Genomic DNA, 18,920 nt, shown 5'->3' with positions numbered 1-18,920 from the left:
CCAATCAAATGCATGGACACCTACTCATTCTTTATTATTACTACTTTCAAATTGTATTACTATTTTTAAATAATAAATTAATCAAAACTATCAAATACACAAATAGAAGTAAAGGAATTATATAGTGACCAAAAAACCAAAACTAAATTCAACTATAGCTTCTTCAAAATAGTCACCCTTTGCATAGATTACAGCTCTGCACACTCATAATATTCTCTCAGTTAACTTCATGAGGTGCCTGTGATGCTTTTTAACCAGTATTAAAGGAGTTGTTACTGTATGTATGCTGAGAAAATCTGTTTCTGTAGTGGTTTCTTCCAGCGTTAGTGCTACATTGCGAGTTATGGTCTCAAACAGAGAGGACGTTTTCTCATTGGCTGCATTGGAGGTAGCATTGATATTACCTAGCTTGTGAAGGTAATATGCCTTGAAGTTAATGCCTTGAGCCTGAAGTCGTCATTTGTCTGCTTGGGATATTTCTGCATCCTCTTAATGTCCCCAGTTTCTTTTCAGGACATTCAGGACTTTGTCAGCTAAATGTATTTTCTAGCAATTTAAGTTCAGTTTTAGATGTTAAAGGGATAGCAGCATTCATAATTTACTGACCCCCATGTTATTCCAAACATGTATGATTTTCTTTCTTCCATGGAACACAAAAGGAGACATTAGGCAGTATTTTAGTCTCAGTCACCATTCACCTAGACTGCATCTGTATTTAATACCATTAAAAAAATGGTCACTAAGGCTGTCATTCAGCCTAACATCTACTTTTGTTCATTCTCAGTAGAATAAAGGTCATCCGGGTTTGTAACAAGATAAGGGTGTGTAACTGATCAAATCAATACATTTTTGGGTGAACTATGCAATTAATTAAAATAATTTCACATTTTAGACTACATACATCATAAGCGATTTTCTATCATTTCGAATCAGGAACGAAACAGAGCCAATGGAATCGCTTTGGGGTCCAAGGGGACTGGATTCTACCAGGGGACTGAATCTTGCACGAGACTGGAAAAAATCTTTTCCCACAAGCTTTTAACAATGGCTGGATCAAGTTGAGGAGTAGTGAGAAAAAAAAAGAGAGAGAATAAGTGAGAGAGTTTAATCATTAAAGCACAGATAGCCTGCAGAAATCTCAACACTGGATTTTCTAACTTGGAAATAAGCGCCGGCCATATTGAAAAGAGCAGGGCTAAAATGAGCAGCTAAAATACCAACCATCTAGCCACAGGACCTGTACAGCGAGACAGATGGAGGAAAAAATGGTGCTATAATAAAATTGTCTTGCAGAATTAAACAGTTTGACTTGCTCAAAGTTTGGTGCTGTAACGACACATCTATGAGTTTCTACACTTTAATGTAGCTGTCCATGGTGCTGAAACATCTCAAATCCATGGTCCTTCTTCAAAGCAATAAACTGGGGCTTGGATCCAGCAGTTGCTTCACTTTCTTTATGCAGGTGCAACTTACACACACATATGAATCATTCATTGTTGTCATATGGTACTTAGATGTATTATTCATCATTTGTCATTGTCTGAAATATAATTTAACTGAACCGAGACTGGCTCACTGGCCAAATCTAGCTCTCAGAGTGTGATACGTCAACCACGGTGAGGTTTAGCAGACTTTGAGCCTTCCGGTTACATGTTCCAAAAGCATGGATCTGGGCTATAAGCGGGCGCTGGCGAGTTTGCGTGCTGTCCGGTTAGCTGTGCTTGCATGTACTCAGGCCTACATATATAGCCCTGCATAGATACTGTGAGTGACTCACACACACCTTATATCACTGAGCTCAGAAAAACAACAAAGATTATGGGAATCTGAGAGAGGACATGAGAGATGGAGAAAAAGTGTAACTTGGACTGAACATATTTAGCTGTTTCACAGCCTTTCTGGTTCAACATTTGCTGGCTGTGTAAAGCTGTATTATAAAAAGGATAGTTCGACTCTAAATTCTAAATGGACGAGCCATGTTTAAAGCCATTGTAAAATTACTATAAACCCACATCCTTGTAAGTGCACATTCTATATTAATGTGTCAAGCTGCAACTGCAAACTACTGATTAGGATGGGACAGGAATCTCTGTAGTTTTAACAATGATGGGATTGTCTATTGTCTGGATGTGGGCGCTGTGGAAAGGTTATGTGCTCTGGATCCATGCATCACAAAACTCATTGAAATATGACTTCAATTTGTGATATTATAACCTTTTAGTATTTATATATAGATGTATATATAAAGAGATTTAATTACTTAAGTTGAGGATCATACCTGACCTGATATGAAGTCAACTGAGTATCATCTGAGTTCAGAACAGCATGATGAGTAAATGATGGTCAAATGTAAATTTTTAGGTCGAATTTTCATTTTTAGGTGAACTTACCCTTTTATTTTCTCTTTAAAATGCATAAAATAAATCAGGAGAAGCATTGTGAAAAAAACAAATAGAAAAATAGATGTAATTTCACAGATATTCATATAGGTTTGATTTCTCAAGGTCTCCCAAGTTAGCCAAAAAACAGTAGGTAATTTGCTATTTACCAAGGTTGTGTGAGGAAAAACATGTTCAATTCAAATGGGATATCAATTACAGAGTAAATCTGTCAAACATGATTTTTACCAATGTCCTAAAAAATAAAAAATAAAAATAAAAATCTGTCCCGTTCATTTAGGGCTTTAGCCTTAAACTTTGATAATATTGAGGTAAAGACTGATTATGTTGGTGAGCTTTAAAGGGACAGCTATAGAGTTTAGATGATCTACTCCTTTAGTATCGCTTTTCAATGGGACATAATGATTTGGCATTTACAGAGAATGAAAATCTACTCTATTCTGCTGATAATGACTTTGGACAGTGTTTGTGGCAAAAACTCAAGAGGCAAAAGCTTAGGCAAATTCCACTCTATATCCAACAGCCCAGTCAACCGATGCAATTTCGTTTTACCCACTGCATTTAGTCTCTCCCCTCATACAGAGAGCCAAGACTGCTTCAGGCTCTACCACTCCCCCCGTCGCTCTCTCTCTCTTCTCTCCCTCCCGCTTACTCTGCCCTTGCTTTAGCAGACACATTGCAGTTGCACACGCTCGCACTCACAGACATCGACTTGCTCCATGCATCAAAAGCAACAAATCACAGACTTGTGCAGCTGAAGAATACTAAGCGGGAACAAAACAGCAAAAACAAGGCATTGATCGACCTGGAAATAAATGACAACAGCTAAGGCTCATGTGCACGGTTATTTGAAGGTTCTTTCTGGTTGTAGGTGATGGTTTCCTACTTTGAGAGCAGGGTTTCCTGAGATCGTTTGCAGGAGTAAAACAAAAGCACGGCAGTGGTGAGAGATGAGGATGCCACCCAAAAGCTCTCTTGGAGGAAGCTGAGAGAAGAGAGGATGTAGGAACGGGACCCATGGAGAAGACTACAGATCTCTCCGATGGAAATGGAATTTGAAAAGGTTGGTAGATGTTTTTTTTTAAGAAAGGCTAACACTGAATAGATGAGGGGAGACAGATGTAAGGATAGAAGGCGCAAAAGAGAGATAATTCAAGACAAGAAAGACTAAATCTGTTCAGGATGGATTAATCAGAGAGAAAACAACAGGGATTGAAAGCTGGAGAAGGGAATCATGCAATGAAAATGAGTGTATCAGAGATCCATCTAAACTAGAGTGTCCACACAAACATACACATACTGTTAGTCTCAGACAGAATCCACAGGGTCTGCTTGAAAGCAGGTCTAATTGGATTATTTGCTTTAATACGGCAGTTTACAGGAAGAATCCATTAATTTGGGATCCTCAATAGCATAAGACGCAAACATCAGCAAACACTCCGGAATGACACTCAGCATGTTTTGCATTCCGGTTAAATAAAAGAATTGAAGTACGGCATTGAATGTTGTAAGGCAAAGGGAGATAATATGCAAAAGAACAAAAAGAGACCAAAGACATGATGATAAAAAAGAACAGAGATCCATTATCAGCCTTTTCTTTTGGTAACATTTAATTTATTAACATTTATTCAACAACTTAACATTTAAATGGGATTTTTGTTCATTTTTGGCAGTTTGCTCTGAGATGAGTTGGATTGGAAAGCAAATTCTACTTAAAGTCCCTTTTGCAGATGTAAGAAGATTTGAATTAAAAAAAAAAAAAAAAAATCATCAGATTCACCAGAAAATGATCTGTGGTAAAATTGACTTTTGTTATTGACTAAGGAAGGAGAATCCTGTCATACGAATGTTTCAGGACCCAGGATATAAAGACATGACAGCTAATGACTATCAAGAAAAAATGATCCAGACATACCTTCTTCTGTGTAACACTGAGGATTATCGACATGGGGCAGAGTGACTCAAAGCAAAGCAAAGTACGCCAAAGCAGTAATGATGTGACTGTCCGAAATGCATCCATTTGACCACTGCTCAAATTCATAGTGTCATAATTTTGGGTCATTTACCTAGAGGAACAAATCAACCCTCAACACTTCAACCCTCACCTCAACTGAATATTTGACAATTACACACCGTATACCCTGGATTTTCATCGCAAGTAATGAGGGGTCTAGCTGCGCAGTTCACCTTTAAAAGAACAGAACGGAAACCATTTTAAATCTCAATGAAACAGACACAACAGGTATGAAAATGGCAGTATGTGTACACACACAATGTTATTGTTTTCTGTCATTTTATCCTTTCTTTTTTCTTCCATACTTAAAACTAATCTTTATTGGCAGGCAGAAGACAGTGGAGTTTTGCCAGTTGTTTGCAGGATGTTTAGTGTGTAATTCCAGATGCAGCACACAATAAACCCAAATTCCACTGGGTGTTCACTCTTTTTATGCACTACTGAAGCAAATTTGCACACATACAGCTTTGAGTCAATTCCATTTGCTTATTTATAGGATACATTTCTACTACCACACTGCCCCATCTCATCTCTTCATTTCTCCCTTTCCCCTGGCTGCGTAAAATCTCTCTTATTCAAAACTGTGCTTTGTGAGTGTGACACTGGAATCATTATGCAAGGCTGAAATGAGCAGGCCAAAAATCACAAAGAAACAAATGCAAACATAATGCAAATGTGTTGATGCCAACTGACAGGCTAATTAAACCCAGTCAAGCATTGGCAAATATTCAGGGACATTTGTGCCTTAGATACCACAGGGCTTCGGTCACACTTATAAAAGCAATCAAACTTCATTTACACACTCATTGCAGTCCTGTCTGCTGCTCGCCTCTCTCCCAACTGTCCTTGCTCTGACTGGTTGGTAAACAGAAGACAGAAGACACACACGCACGCACGCACGCGTTGGTGCAGCTATCCTTACGAGGACTCTCCATAGACATAGTAATTTTAACTGTATGAACTATAGATTCTGTCCCTTAACCCTACCCCTAAACCTAACCCTCACAAAAAACTTTCTGCATTTTTACATTTTTTTTTTTTTCTCCCAATTTGGAATGCCCAATTCCCAATGTGCTTAAGTCCTCGTGGTCGCGTAGTGATTCGCCTCAGTCTGGGTGGCGGAGGACGAAACCCAGTTGCCTCCACGTCCGAGACTGTCAATCCACGCATCTTATCACGCGGCTTGTTGAGCGCATTGCCACGGAGACATGGCGCGTGTGGAGGCTTCACGCCATCCACCGCGGCAATCACGCTCAACTCACCACACGCCCCACCGAGAACGAACCACATTATAGCGACAACGAGGAGGTTACCACATGTGACTCTACCCTCCCTAGCAACCAGGCCAATTTGGTTGCTTAGGAGACCTGGCTGGGCATTTTTACATTTTCAAAAAAACATAGTTTAGTATGCTTTTTAAGCAATTTGAATTATGGGGACACTAGAAATGTCCTCATAAACCACATTTATAACATAATACCCTTGTAATTACCAGTTTGTAACCTAAAAAATTGTCCTCATAAACCACCCAAACCCACACACACACACACACACAGGCACAAAGGGTGACAGTTATGTATCAGGTTAATGGAGCAATCAGACCCCTGTAGAAGAACAGGGAGCAGCAGCGAGAAGAGCAAACAGAAGGACACAAGACTTGGGTAAATAGATACACTTTGTCTGCACACACAGCCACAACAACAGCCACCTAATTTCACATCTGCTATATAGAAGACAGCCAATGCATTCATCACTTAGAATGTGACTGATCATCTGGGGATTGTCCCTGGCAGCCACAGAGTCTTTTTGTCTCGCTCACAATCCTAGGGAAAAGTTTAAGGCTCTTCCTGCATTTTCTGGGTACAAGATAAATGCCTTGAAATCTAAACAACTGTAAGGATTTCTGGTAGACCATCAGTCTGAAGCACTGGACATCAGTTACTTGGCTCCAGATTAGCTCCTCTGTGAATGGATAACTTGTTAGATGAAGCATGCTTATACTGGATGAGTGGCAAGGCAAAACACCTCAAAATCTCCCAGGTAATTAATGGAGAACTGCATTTGTGCTGCGGATCTGTGAATGGAAGAGTAATACGATGATTTAGGGAGACAGAAAGTGGAGATGGAAAGCATGTCACTTTTTTCAGTTTTTAAAGCTAGTGTGTGTAATTTTTCTCTCATATCCCAATTTAAAATGCAGAGTCATCAATAAGTAAGCTTTTGTAGGTTGATTTCATCTAAAAGTTAAACACTGTAGCTTTATGGCACTATCAAACATTTCTCTGTTTGTTTGAGCAATCTGTCCAGGCTGACACAGCAACATTGGTTCGGCCAATGGTGTGTTTAAAGCGAGATTATAGCTACTTTTCCACCATCTTGCCGAACAGTTTTGAGCATGCCAAGTAATGGTTTCAGTAACATTTCCACGAGCATGGTCCAATACTGTACAATTACAAACCATTCACAGGCCAGGTTTCCACTCAACCGTAACTGGTGGAATGCCTTTAATGACGTGGCAACTCACGATTGGTCACTAGCTCAGTCAGTCCATTCTAACTCTGATTATGCCACAAAAGAGTGGAAAAATAATCTGTAACTGTGCCGTTAAGCTGGAAATGTTACAGAACGGCATGATTCAGCAACAGTAACCATTCAGCCCGATGATGGAAAAGTGGCTCATCTGTTTGTACAAACAACTTGTTTTTTGGAATCTGTTTGCAATTATTCTTTTTTGCAGTTCCGTTTAGTGGTGCTAGTCGCACAGAAATTACACACTTCTGCTTTAAGAAATAGTTATAGTAAGGGATAAACAGATACCACTTTTTCTCTTCTGTTCCGATACCTGAAATCTCAGTATCGGCTGTTACTGATCCGATACCAGTGTTGTTGTTGTTTTTTTCAAAATCAGTTAGGAATATCTATACCTCACTCTGTGGTACTAATTGGGGGTACTCTTTTATATGTAAATAAAACACAAACATTTAACTACACATTATTTCAATATAAATGTATAGCCTTGTAAAGGAGTTAGAGGGAAAGGAGGCAGCAAGAACCGGCTTGACAATATAAATAATAGTTTAATAATAAACTTAAACAAAAACACACAGACAAACACATACAGGGCAGCTTCCTGTAATTCTCTCTCTCTCTCTCTCTCTCTCTCTCGAACTGCCAACTCCAGTCGCCTTTATCCCTCACTTGCCTCATCAGGCTGACTGGGGTCCGGGCGTGCGTCATTCCGGCCCGGCCCCGCCCTCCTCCACGCTACAAGCCTATTAAGAAAAACTTTGTTAACTAGTCTACTGGATAATGTAACAGCAAAATTAACAGTAATTCAAGTGACAGTCTTCAGTAGAATAGAAGCCAGTTTTCACTGCACAATTTTTTCAACTTCTGGTCTTTAAAGGATTCAGATCTGTTTTTTGTTCACATTAGTTGTAAGATATCAGTCCACTTTTCATTCATGCAGTTATTTTTTGGCACCGAGTCAACTTAAATACTGTTGTAATTTGTAAACAAATAATAATGATTACAAATAATAATAATAATAATAATAATAATAATAATAATAATAATACATTTTAGAATGTTATAATACAATAGTAATATATTTTAGTTGTGCACCTTTAAAACCCTCTGGCTTTTATTCTGACAGTCGGAAAACTCCAGGAAGTCCTGTAAGTGTCTGTATGTGGGCTAGTTCACAGTAGTTTAATTCACTTCATTTTCAAAATCTGGTGAAATGCTACTCCGGTGCCACTCTCATTGCATGTTATAAGCAAACCGAACTATTAAGCATCTAGAGCTGAGATTTAGTTTGTGTGTGGCAGTCACATATTGTGCACTGCTCTAAGATCTGAAAATAGCCACCAGCACACCACCAGCCTACACGTGATATGTATGCGTGTCAACAGAGCCGCACCATTCAATAACACGCTGGCGCTGGGCATGCAGATTATATATTTACTTATAAAACACAGCCTTTTCACAAAGCTATTGCATGTCTTCAAGGGGCTTTGAATAAAATGCAAATATCACATGGACTACTCTAACACTAACAGTTCTATGGTATGTCATTTTTGGAGCTTGACAGTAACGGCCCTGACTAACACATAGTATCAGATTTGGATGGAGCTCGACAGATCGATACCCGATCCGTCTAAAAACATCAGCATCAGAGCAGATACCAATCCAGATATCGGATCGGTGAATCCCTAGTTATAGTTTTCAAGTGGATAACTATTAGAAAAAAAAAGGTGCTAATGTTTTTTTTCCCTGCACAGGTCTGTGGACAACCTGGATTACCATGCCACGCAAAGTTCCAGGGAGTCCATCTAGAAGAAAAGATCTGCTGCAAGAACAGGACAACTCAAAATGGAACCAGTCAAGGAGATATCCTGCATCATCTTTCCCTGTCAGCGCAATTAGAGTCCACCCGTGTCCCATGCCACAATCATCTGTTCTCTGGCTGGGCCTCATTGGCTTTGTACTGCTGAGGAGCATACCTGGTGTGTCGGCAGGGGAGACATGGGGTATGGTGTCCATCTGCCCCATCCACTGTGTGTGCCGGAACCTATCGGAGTCTCTAAGCACACTCTGTGTGAATAAAGGTCTTCTTTTCGTGCCACCAAACATTGATCGCCGCACTGTAGAGCTCCGTCTTGCAGACAACTACATCCTGGAAGTAGGAGGTTCTGACTTTGCCAATATGACAGGATTGGTTGAACTGACGCTGTCACGCAACACCATCCATGCTCTAAAACCACTGGCCTTTTCTGATCTGGAGAGTCTGCGTTCCCTTCACCTTGACACCAACCGTCTCACTGCTGTGGGACCTCAGGATCTGACAGGTCTTGTTAACCTTCAGCATCTCATCATCAACAACAACCAGCTCACCAATGTTTCTGGAGATGCTTTCGATGACTTCCTGCCAACTCTGGAGGATCTAGACCTTTCCTACAACAACCTGCGCAGGGTTCCCTGGGAAGCCATACAGAATATGGCTAGCCTACACACCTTAAACCTGGACCACAACCTAATAGACCAGATTGCTGAGGGTTCTTTCAGCGAGCTCTACAAACTCTCCAGACTGGATATGACCTCAAACAGATTACAGACTCTTCCCCCTGATCCACTGTTCTCCAGGTCACAGATTGGGGTTGTCAGTCCAACACCATACAATTCCATCACCAGCTTAAACTTTGGGGGGAATCCTCTGCACTGCAACTGTGAGCTGTTGTGGTTGCGACGACTGATTCGTGAAGACGACATGGAGACATGTGCCACACCTGCTCATTTGGCGGGTCGCTACTTCTGGTCCATCTCAGAAGATGAGTTTACCTGTGAGCCTCCACTGATCACCCGTAATACCAACAAATTGTGGGTGCTAGAGGGCCAAAGAGCCACACTTAAATGTAGAGCCATTGGTGACCCTGAGCCAGTCATTCATTGGGTGTCACCAGATGACCACATAGTGGCAAACTCCAGTCGCATTTACTCGTACTACAACGGCACACTGGATTTTCTAGTGACTCGTGCCAGAGATGATGGGACATATACATGCATTGCCATCAATGCAGCAGGGGAATCCACAGCTCTGGTGGACTTAAAGGTCATCCCTCTGCCCCATCGGGGAAATGGCACGATATCCCTAATCAACCATAGAGACCCAGGCTCCTCTGATATTAGCAGTGGGCGTAGTGGGGTTGAAGGGGCAGGGACTGGCGTGGTGACTGTAAAGAATGTCACTGGAGGCAAAGCAGAGGCTGAACCGAAAGGATCAGAAAACTTGGTAGGAGTTCTGGGTGTAACATCTAATTCAGCCCAGATTCGATGGAAAATGAGTCATTCTTCAATGCCTTACCTGGTGTGGATGTATCAGATCCAGTACAATAGCACAGCAGATGATACACTTGTTTACAGGTAAGGACATTTAGTGTCTTGTTCTCACAGCAAGTCTTTTTTTTTTATTTGGCGGCACAATATTTTTGACAAAAAATTAAAACAATGTTAGTTTTCAGTCATTCAGTGGTAGTGATTGCATATAACCTTATATGTTGATAAAAGGATAAGGTCAAAAGAAAACAGACACAGCCCCAAAGTGGAGGAAGGATTCAAGTTGAGGCTAAAAGAGATACAGGTGGCTATTTATAGCCAGGAAGGGTAAAGAAAGCAGAGCAGTGGAGTGAGAGGACCTGCTGACTCTGGGGAAAATGAGGATGGACCCTTTAAAAGAGCAAAACCTACACATTTGAGGATGGTGTCACAATGCATCTGGAAGAGTGAAATGGATATAAATGAATGTAGAGATGTGGCAGAACACAAGGGAACGACTGTGGGAGTAGCTTATACAGACTCTTTTTAGACAATGTACACACTGCAGCTAAATAAGGTTGTCACTCCCATTTTGGGTACTTAATGTGTGCATACAGAGTTTGGCTAATTATGGGAATTTCATCCACATTTTTAAATCAAATTTACTCCTGAAAAATTCAGGTAATGACAACGAATTAACGCTTAATCTATGTAGTGTGAACATCAACAATCTGAACTGAACCGGTTGTTGTTATGTAATTAATAGTCTGTCTGAGATGTGTCTCTGTTACTGTTGTAAATCACAGAGACAGAGTTGTCTTTACTCATTCGGACATCAGTGTGTCTCTCTCCGCCATATTTGCTCCCACCATCCTTGTTGTTGCCATCCTATATGGCAAGCCATATACTGTATTACACCGTGTCCTAACCAGAGGCGACGCCACAACACGCGATAAAAGGTATCTTTTCTATGTTAATAAGAATTTTTATACTAACCAGCCACGACACATGACGAGGGACAGGGCTTTCTATTTTTGGAAGGGTTTCTGTTTCTGCAACGTCACGCCAGTCAGCGCAGTCAACAAATGGGTCTAAATTTAATATTTTTACAGTATATTAAAGCCGGCATCTCACTATCCAGTTTAGAACAACTTGATTTTGACCGAGGGTGTCACACACATACCATATATTGTGCTTAAAGTTTCGTTCTCTTCAGCCAGAGCTCGGTCTCACACACACAGAGTTTCAGAATAGCAGAGGGGAGACATAACAGCTCATTCTGACTTTCTCTCTGCTTTCGAGAATTAAAATGCAGTTGTCGCTCCCAAAACTTTGCAGTGCGTATGTGGCCTTTGATTTTATCAAAGTAGCTTTGCCAGGCTGCACTCAAATATCCTATGTGAGACATAAATAAAAATGAAATTGCTCCATTCCATGCTCCATTCCATGCTCCATTTTACCATCTGATTTTTTAATTCCATTCTCTCATCTTTTTATCTTTTACTTGACTGTCTCAACCCTCCTGGAGCTCAGAGCCATGTACACTCAATAACTCAGAAGGGAACTCACAAACAATACACAATACACACATGCAACATATTCACTCACTGCATATGTACAGTATACAGGAATCAATTCAGACATGGTAAGGACATATCTTCATTGGCTTAACGACAGGAAGGAGCATTTTTGGGGATCAATAATGCATGATGAAGGTCAGAGGCCATGTCTATGTGACATGGAGAGAAATATATATAGACAATGGTGGATGGGATCTGGGGGAGGGTGTAGCAGAGGAAGCAGCAGTTGCTGAGTGATGGCAGGCAGAGCATCTTCACAGACCTGTTACTACAACTATTTCGATCAACATGTAGGATTCTCTAAGTGTAAACACAGTAAGACACTCTATAAAAGAAGATAACATACATTAACGCACAATGACTGCCAACCCTTTGTGCATCGCTAAACAGGTCTTATGAATAGAAAGACTTATTCTTTGACATTCTTCCATTTATTTTATTAGGGAATTATATATAAAAAAAAAAAGTCCTACCATACTTCTGGTTTGAATATGCCATTTATCTGAAAATCAGTTAAGTGTTTATAAGAGTGTTATTTCTGCAAAACTAGTGACCCCAAACAGAAAAGGCATAACAAAAAGGATGGCTTGCTGGCCTGGGGCCAGTGTGAATGAGTTTCAGGCCAGTTGACAGAACTGTCACTCGCCCCATTGGGCCAGTGCTGCATTGTTGCTAAATGTTACATCTTGTAAATGTGTTTTATTTAAACATTTCCATTTCTGTGATATATTGAACATTGTTGTTGCAAATTCTGCTGATTAAGCTAATCACCAAAGTGACATGATCTGGCTTACATCAATAAAGTTTTGTTGAAACTGTGAGAATGATTTGTGATAGTCTTGGAGGCATCAGTAAAAATCAGTTGAAATGTAAAAATCAATCAATTAGTAATGTTTTGTTTCGTATGCCATGATTTTATAACAAAGCTAGTTTTTTTTTTTTTTTTAAGAAATCTGAAAATTAATTACAATTAATATTATTTGTAATACATATACAAACAAAAATATACTGCTAAAAATAAAATGCATATTTTTTACTTTTCTTTTTTGTGGTGGGGCCAGTGAAAATGTTGTCAGGGCAAGTAAAACTCTGATCTCCCGGGACAGCAGAAAAAAAAAAATCCTTAACATTGAGCCCTGCTTTTAAGTGAAATCAACTTACAAATATTTTACTTATAGATGACTACATTTTAAGCTGGGATAAGATAAATAATTTTAACATTGTAAAAATTACACACATCAGCTTTAGTTTATATTCAAAAATAATGAGCATCACAATTCATAGTTAATAAAATGTTTCATAAAATAAAACTACATGTTCTGTATCTGCAGCCAGTCATTATTTACTCACCCTCTTGTTGATCTAAGCCCTTGAACAAACTCAAACCACTGAATGACTTTTTCACAAAAGGAGATGTTAGGCAGAATGACAGCATTAGTCACCATTCACTTTGATTGCATGGGTTTTGTTCACTTTCATTGTATGGGTTCTTTTGGTTTTGGAACAACAAAGTTTAGAAACTGATGACAGAATTTAAATTTTTGAGTGAACTATCCCAACTATTAACAGCAGATCATCAAGACAAGTTTCCAGTGAAGCTTGTAATTCACAATTATCCATAAGATATTGGAAATTTAATAATATGCAGATAAGCATGCAAATGTCTCATTGATATGCAGTTTCACACTGAACTCAAAAATACTGCTTGCATGTGAACAGCCTTTAATTCCTTACAGTGTAGAGTTTATTCAATAACACTACAGTTCTTTTTACTGAGGTCCTTCACAAGTAACCGGCAATTACCTCTAAATGTGAAACGAATTAAGAGTCTTGAGTCATGTGTAGCCATCCACAACATTTTCATTAAGGACATATACTGTATACCAAGAAACCAAAGAAGATCCTGAGGACACAGTCAATTAAGTCCATTAAAGTAGACTGTATAGATCACATTTCCAGCAGAGATTCTGGCAGATTTGAGATTGTAAAGACTAGTGTACAGACTAAAAGCCTGAGGTTTAATGTAAAAATGCATCATCGAATACATCTGTAGTTTTCTCCAAATCTGCTAATTTCCCAAATCCCCTTCACACAAGGATATTAGATTGAAGGCTACAAAACAGAGCTAAATCGCTCAAGTTCACCTAGTTATAACTTAAAGGGATTGTTCACCCAAAAGTGAAACTTCTGTCTTCATTTACTCACCCTCATGTTTTCAAATCCATATGACTTTCTTTGTCCATGGAACACAAAAAGAGATATTAGGCAGAACATGGCCTTATTTTTTTCCATAAATATTCAGCCTCATTTGTGTTCCATGGAAAAAAAGAACATCACATAAGTTTTTTTGAAAACCATAAAGGTGAGTAAATTATGATAGAATGTATTTGATGTGTACAATCTTTACCGTGTATTTCTTATCAATGTTCTCTCTTCTTTTTCTATTCGGTGTCAGAATTCTGCCTCCATCTAGTAATAGTTTCCTGCTGAAAAACTTAGTGTCCGAAGCAGACTACAGCCTGTGCGTCTTGGCCATATTTGATGATGGCATCTCCTCCTTGGCGACAACGAAGGTGTTGGGCTGCATCCAGTTCAGCACTAAAGAGGATTATCCAGAATGCCGTTCTCTGCACGCTCACTTCCTGGGCGGCACACTGACAGTGATGGTGGGTGGCGTGGTCGTGGTAACCCTTCTGGTCTTCACTGTGGCCATGATGGTGCGGCATCGTGTCTGTGGAGAGTGTCGGGATGATGCCAACAGAGCAGGCAAGTTTTTGCCAGCTGAAGGGGTGGATGTTTATGCCCAGACAAACGGAAACAACAGTATGATGATGGTAGCATTGCCAAATGGCGTCTTGGCTCAAAGACCAAAAGCAACACAGGACAAATCCAAACACAAGCCTGACTCAATCCTCAAGCCTAAACAGAGCCCAGAGCCACACCGTGACCAGAGCATAGTCACATGCGGTAGAGAAGACGGGGTGGTGAGGGAAAAATGTTTAACACCACTCACACCAGAGAGTGAGAGATTGATGCTCTACTACTCCCCGAGTAACACACTGCCTCTCCCGACACACAAGGCTGTGAAGCGAACAGGAAGGCTCAAGTTACGGAGAAAGTCTTTGGAGAAAGACAGACAAGTCTTGGCCTCCTTTCCATTGACACTAGATGGAGAGGAAGGAAGGGAGGGAGGGTCAGACTTGAGGCAGGCACTGAAAACCAAGCGTAGCTGCTCTTTCGATGTGGGTGAAATTACCACCAGCACGTGCTACAGCTATGCCAAACGGCTGAGCGTCATATGGACCCATCGTAGCCAGTCGCAACATGGCATGTTGGTCGACTGTGCCTCCACAACCAGCACATCCAGCACAGGAAATGAGCAGTACGGCAATGCCCTGGCACAGAACTATATCCACGCCTTTGCTTCTAACAACTCAAGCTCTACTTCTAACTCAAGCAGTAGCATGACTGTAAATCCCAGGGACCTGGAAGAAAGTGTGGTATAGAGATATGAGGAAAAGAAAGACTTTTGTATAATAACTGCCATGAGGTGACACTCGCCACATTCAGGCGTGTCAAAAGACCAATACAACCTAACAATAAAAATGAGATAATAAAGAATTATCAGGGGCGAGCAGAGTCGGTGAGGTGTACTGCTCCAGACACAAAGGAATGGCCATTATTTGATGACCACTATTATTCCTAGCTACCACAAGTCTCAAAATCAAATTATGCGAAGACAAAGAATGACAAGAACAGAAATGAGCATAGGTTTGCTTTTTATTAACGGGCCAAAGGCATGGGGGATTAAAACCTAAGCGGTCTGTTTCAACGAGATTAACCAATTAATATTATTGAATAAATCAGACGCTACTTTGTACCATAGCAACACCTTTTAAATGCAAATGAGTTAAAACGAGGGGGTAAATATCACAAAAACAAACTCAAAACCAAAAGAGAGAGCGTATTATCTGTTGAAATATACTGCTGTAAAGAAGCACACATGTCTGAGCTCTCTGATGAGGGAAAGTACACCCTGTAAAGTTTCTTTTCACTCTTTATTTCCAGTGGTAATGTTTTTTTTAATTATAACTGAAAAAATGGGGGAGGGAGGTTCACTTAATATTTCTGAACACATTTGCTACAAGCATTTTAATGGGGGAACCATTTGTTCAAATGTCCTTCAACAGTGGTCTGAATAGTCATAAATGTTCTTGTCTGACAAGCCCTTTTTCCAGAATCATAAAAAGAATAAAAGCTGTTCTGTAAAAAATGGTATTCTGTTCTAATAGCGATCAATCTGATATGATAGCTCAATGGTTAATTGCTTAAGAAAGAGGCTGGTATTAAAACCCACATGGCACACATAATGCTTCTAATACACAAAACAAAAGCTTTGCAGTCGACTGGCACCACAGAACCTACAAACTTGATTAAAATGTCAGATAGGATAATAAGCTTAATGTCTCTAATGTGCTTATACAACTCCATTAGAGCAAATATTCTAGCGCCGCTCACTTAACTGGAGATTTAATTACTGATAATAACAGCAAAAACAAGGTCTGTTAATCTGGGAGACCTCAAAACAATTCATGAGTCATCAGCAAAGACTTTAAAATATGATCTTATGTCATTTACAGTCATATTTCTTCTGGTGTGAACATGATGTGCAAAATATAGTCGTGAGAGGGACCAAGTGCAATGTAGACCACTTTATATAACAGCTGACAGAGGAGAGGGAGGCAAACAGGATAGAGATGAAAGGCAAGAGATAGGGGTGGAGGTATGGACCAGGACAAGATTACAGTGGCGCAGTGAGGTTTACTGCCTGAGACGATATGTAATATGTCGGTCACACGGAGTACTTTATTACAACGAATATCACTGTATCACAAATAAAGCACCCTGGAGCACAGTATATACTTGGATAAGACACTATGGAGTTGGACAGAGATAATTTATACATATGCATAAAACATGCACAATGATTTTTGGAATTGACAGTATCTGCCTTCAATTGACACATAAGTGCTGTTCCAAAAACCCAGTGAGCTGTGGCAATCGCTGACTACTGTCTACAGAGGAAGTTACCTTCTAAGGCAGCTGGATTAGATACAAGGCCAAATATGATCAAACCATGATTTTACACCACCATGGAAGATCTAACGGGACGAACGGCACCCCGTCTCCACCACTGCAGCACATGCAGGCTACTAAGCATATGCAAATAAATGTAATACTTCTAAAATATGTCTTTGAATTTATTTTGACTGCAGAACGTAACTTGTTCAATTAAAACCGGCTGTTATTAAGTTTGAATAATTATACTGACATCAAAAATTATTATTTACTGTAAGTGGACTAATAATTTAAGTAGTAAAGATGTATATTGCATGTCTAATGGTAGTTTTCATTTTTATATGGCACATTTATTAGGCTTTAGAAGTGTGTTAAACATGTGAGGATGTGTATTAATCAACCTGTTACAAATCCAACTAAATCATAAACAGTTTTCAAATGAAGTTCAAACTCGTTTTGCCGATAGTTCAGAAATAACCTTCATAACCTACCTTTATATCTTCCCTGTATACCATAGATCTCCATTTATAATAACTTTTATTACTATAAACATTATTACATTATGAAATGCTTAAAAAATTGCAGCGCTGGCAATATCCTCCACTGAAATCTGCTGCTCAAAAGAAACCTGGTAGCGTGGTGGCTACCAGGTTTCAGAACAAGACTTTAAAGAAAAAAAAAATCAATCATTTGGGGGAAAAGGTGTTAGTCATTAGACCCAGATGACTGAAAAAAACAACAAAAAGCATTGCTTCTCACAGATAACTAGTTCCAGGCAGAAACGCCATGTACCAATCGCATTCTCTCTCTCTTTTTTTTTTTTGATGTCTAAAATTTTGAACACGCTTTATATTTCTAAAGCACCCACAGAGGGCATAAATGTCTTAAAACACTCCGTGAAGAGCATGCAACTTCAAATGCAGGAGAGACAATGTCAGCAGCCAGGGAAGGAGGTGGTGGTGGCGAAGATTGAACTGTTCCCTCTGATTGCTACAGGCAACACTCTGGCCTCCTTTACCTAATTAAAACCTACTGATTGGCACATAGGTGGTTAGCAGATCACGCATACAGGAGGTGCAATATCAGTGATGCAGACAGAGCCGGCCTGTTCTCTCTCTGGCTGTGATGATCCACTGCAGCTGCACCCACTGAGCTCTCACTCACTCTTTCTCACTCTCTCTCTCTCTCTCTCTCACCCATCTCGTTCTCTTTCTTTTCTGAGAGCCTTGACAAGATGATAGCTAGTGCAAGCCACAAGAACTCAGCAGTGCACAAAATGCAGCCTAAGCAACTTTAGTCTTTGAGCTTCAAACTCGACCCACTGTACCCTGGGCTTCACCACAAAACATATGACGGTTCAAATTTGTAGTGCACAACGGGGGAGAGTTTCTCAAAAGTGCCTCTTATACACAATGACAAAAATATTTTCATCTGTCAAGTTTTCAGTTCTATCGAGTGTGGCCATAATCTCCACACCTCCACATAGCCCTTAAAGCTGAAGTGTGTAATTTCTTCAGTGTTTAAATACCTTCTCTTATTATCCTAACCTTGCTATGCAGAAACAAATTTAAGCAAGCCATCTGGAGGCTGATTTCCCTGAAAAGTGTAAACACTGTGTCGCTATCAAAACATTTTTCAAAACATTATTAAAGTACTTAGTCTTTAATATGAGAATGAACTAAAGATTTTGTTGTCCATATATTTAAAATGAACTGCAAGTCGTTTTAGTTTCAGCAGAAGCATATACCATTGATTAACAACATGGGCACACACGGTAGGTCTGTTTTTAAAGTTTTGAGTTGATTGCTAAAAATCAATTCCCCTTTGGAAAAAGTAATGGGGTTTTACTTCCAGAACCAGACAGATGCAATCTATTCCACACTGTAAATTACATATTGCTGCTTTAACTGAAGACACTCTGTCAGTTATGTTCATGTGTCACAGTGCAGCTAATTAGGACAACTTGAGAACAATGAGCTATTACAATTATTGGGAAAATGAAGGACCAGGACAAGTTCTTGGTCAAAAATAGAC

The 18,920-nt window shown here is 39.8% G+C and overlaps 2 protein-coding genes across 5 annotated transcripts in view; one reads left to right on the top strand and one right to left on the bottom strand.

Annotated features, from left to right (window-relative positions):
• The window catches only part of LOC127430716 (pyruvate carboxylase, mitochondrial-like), a 174,187-nt gene that overhangs the window by 31,033 nt on the left and 124,234 nt on the right, over positions 1-18,920 (bottom strand). The window lies entirely within an intron of this gene.
• LOC127430717 (leucine-rich repeat and fibronectin type-III domain-containing protein 4-like) lies at positions 3,107-17,100 on the top strand. Of its 3 annotated transcripts, none has more exons than XM_051680709.1 (4): positions 3,107-3,462; positions 4,224-4,641; positions 8,697-10,335; positions 14,263-17,100. In XM_051680709.1, the coding sequence occupies exons 3-4, from the start codon at positions 8,720-8,722 to the stop codon at positions 15,311-15,313; spliced, it is 2,667 nt and encodes an 888-aa protein (XP_051536669.1). In that variant the 5' UTR covers positions 3,107-3,462; positions 4,224-4,641; positions 8,697-8,719; the 3' UTR covers positions 15,314-17,100. The 3 variants fall into 3 exon arrangements, with proteins under 3 accessions (XP_051536669.1, XP_051536667.1, XP_051536668.1); XM_051680707.1 differs by having other exon boundaries at positions 4,073-4,641; XM_051680708.1 differs by lacking the exon at positions 4,224-4,641.

The sequence above is a fragment of the Myxocyprinus asiaticus genome, chromosome 40, assembly GCF_019703515.2.
Source record: "Myxocyprinus asiaticus isolate MX2 ecotype Aquarium Trade chromosome 40, UBuf_Myxa_2, whole genome shotgun sequence".
In the NCBI taxonomy this organism is placed as follows: domain Eukaryota; kingdom Metazoa; phylum Chordata; class Actinopteri; order Cypriniformes; family Catostomidae; genus Myxocyprinus; species Myxocyprinus asiaticus.
This window is presented reverse-complemented; position numbering and strand designations above follow the sequence as displayed.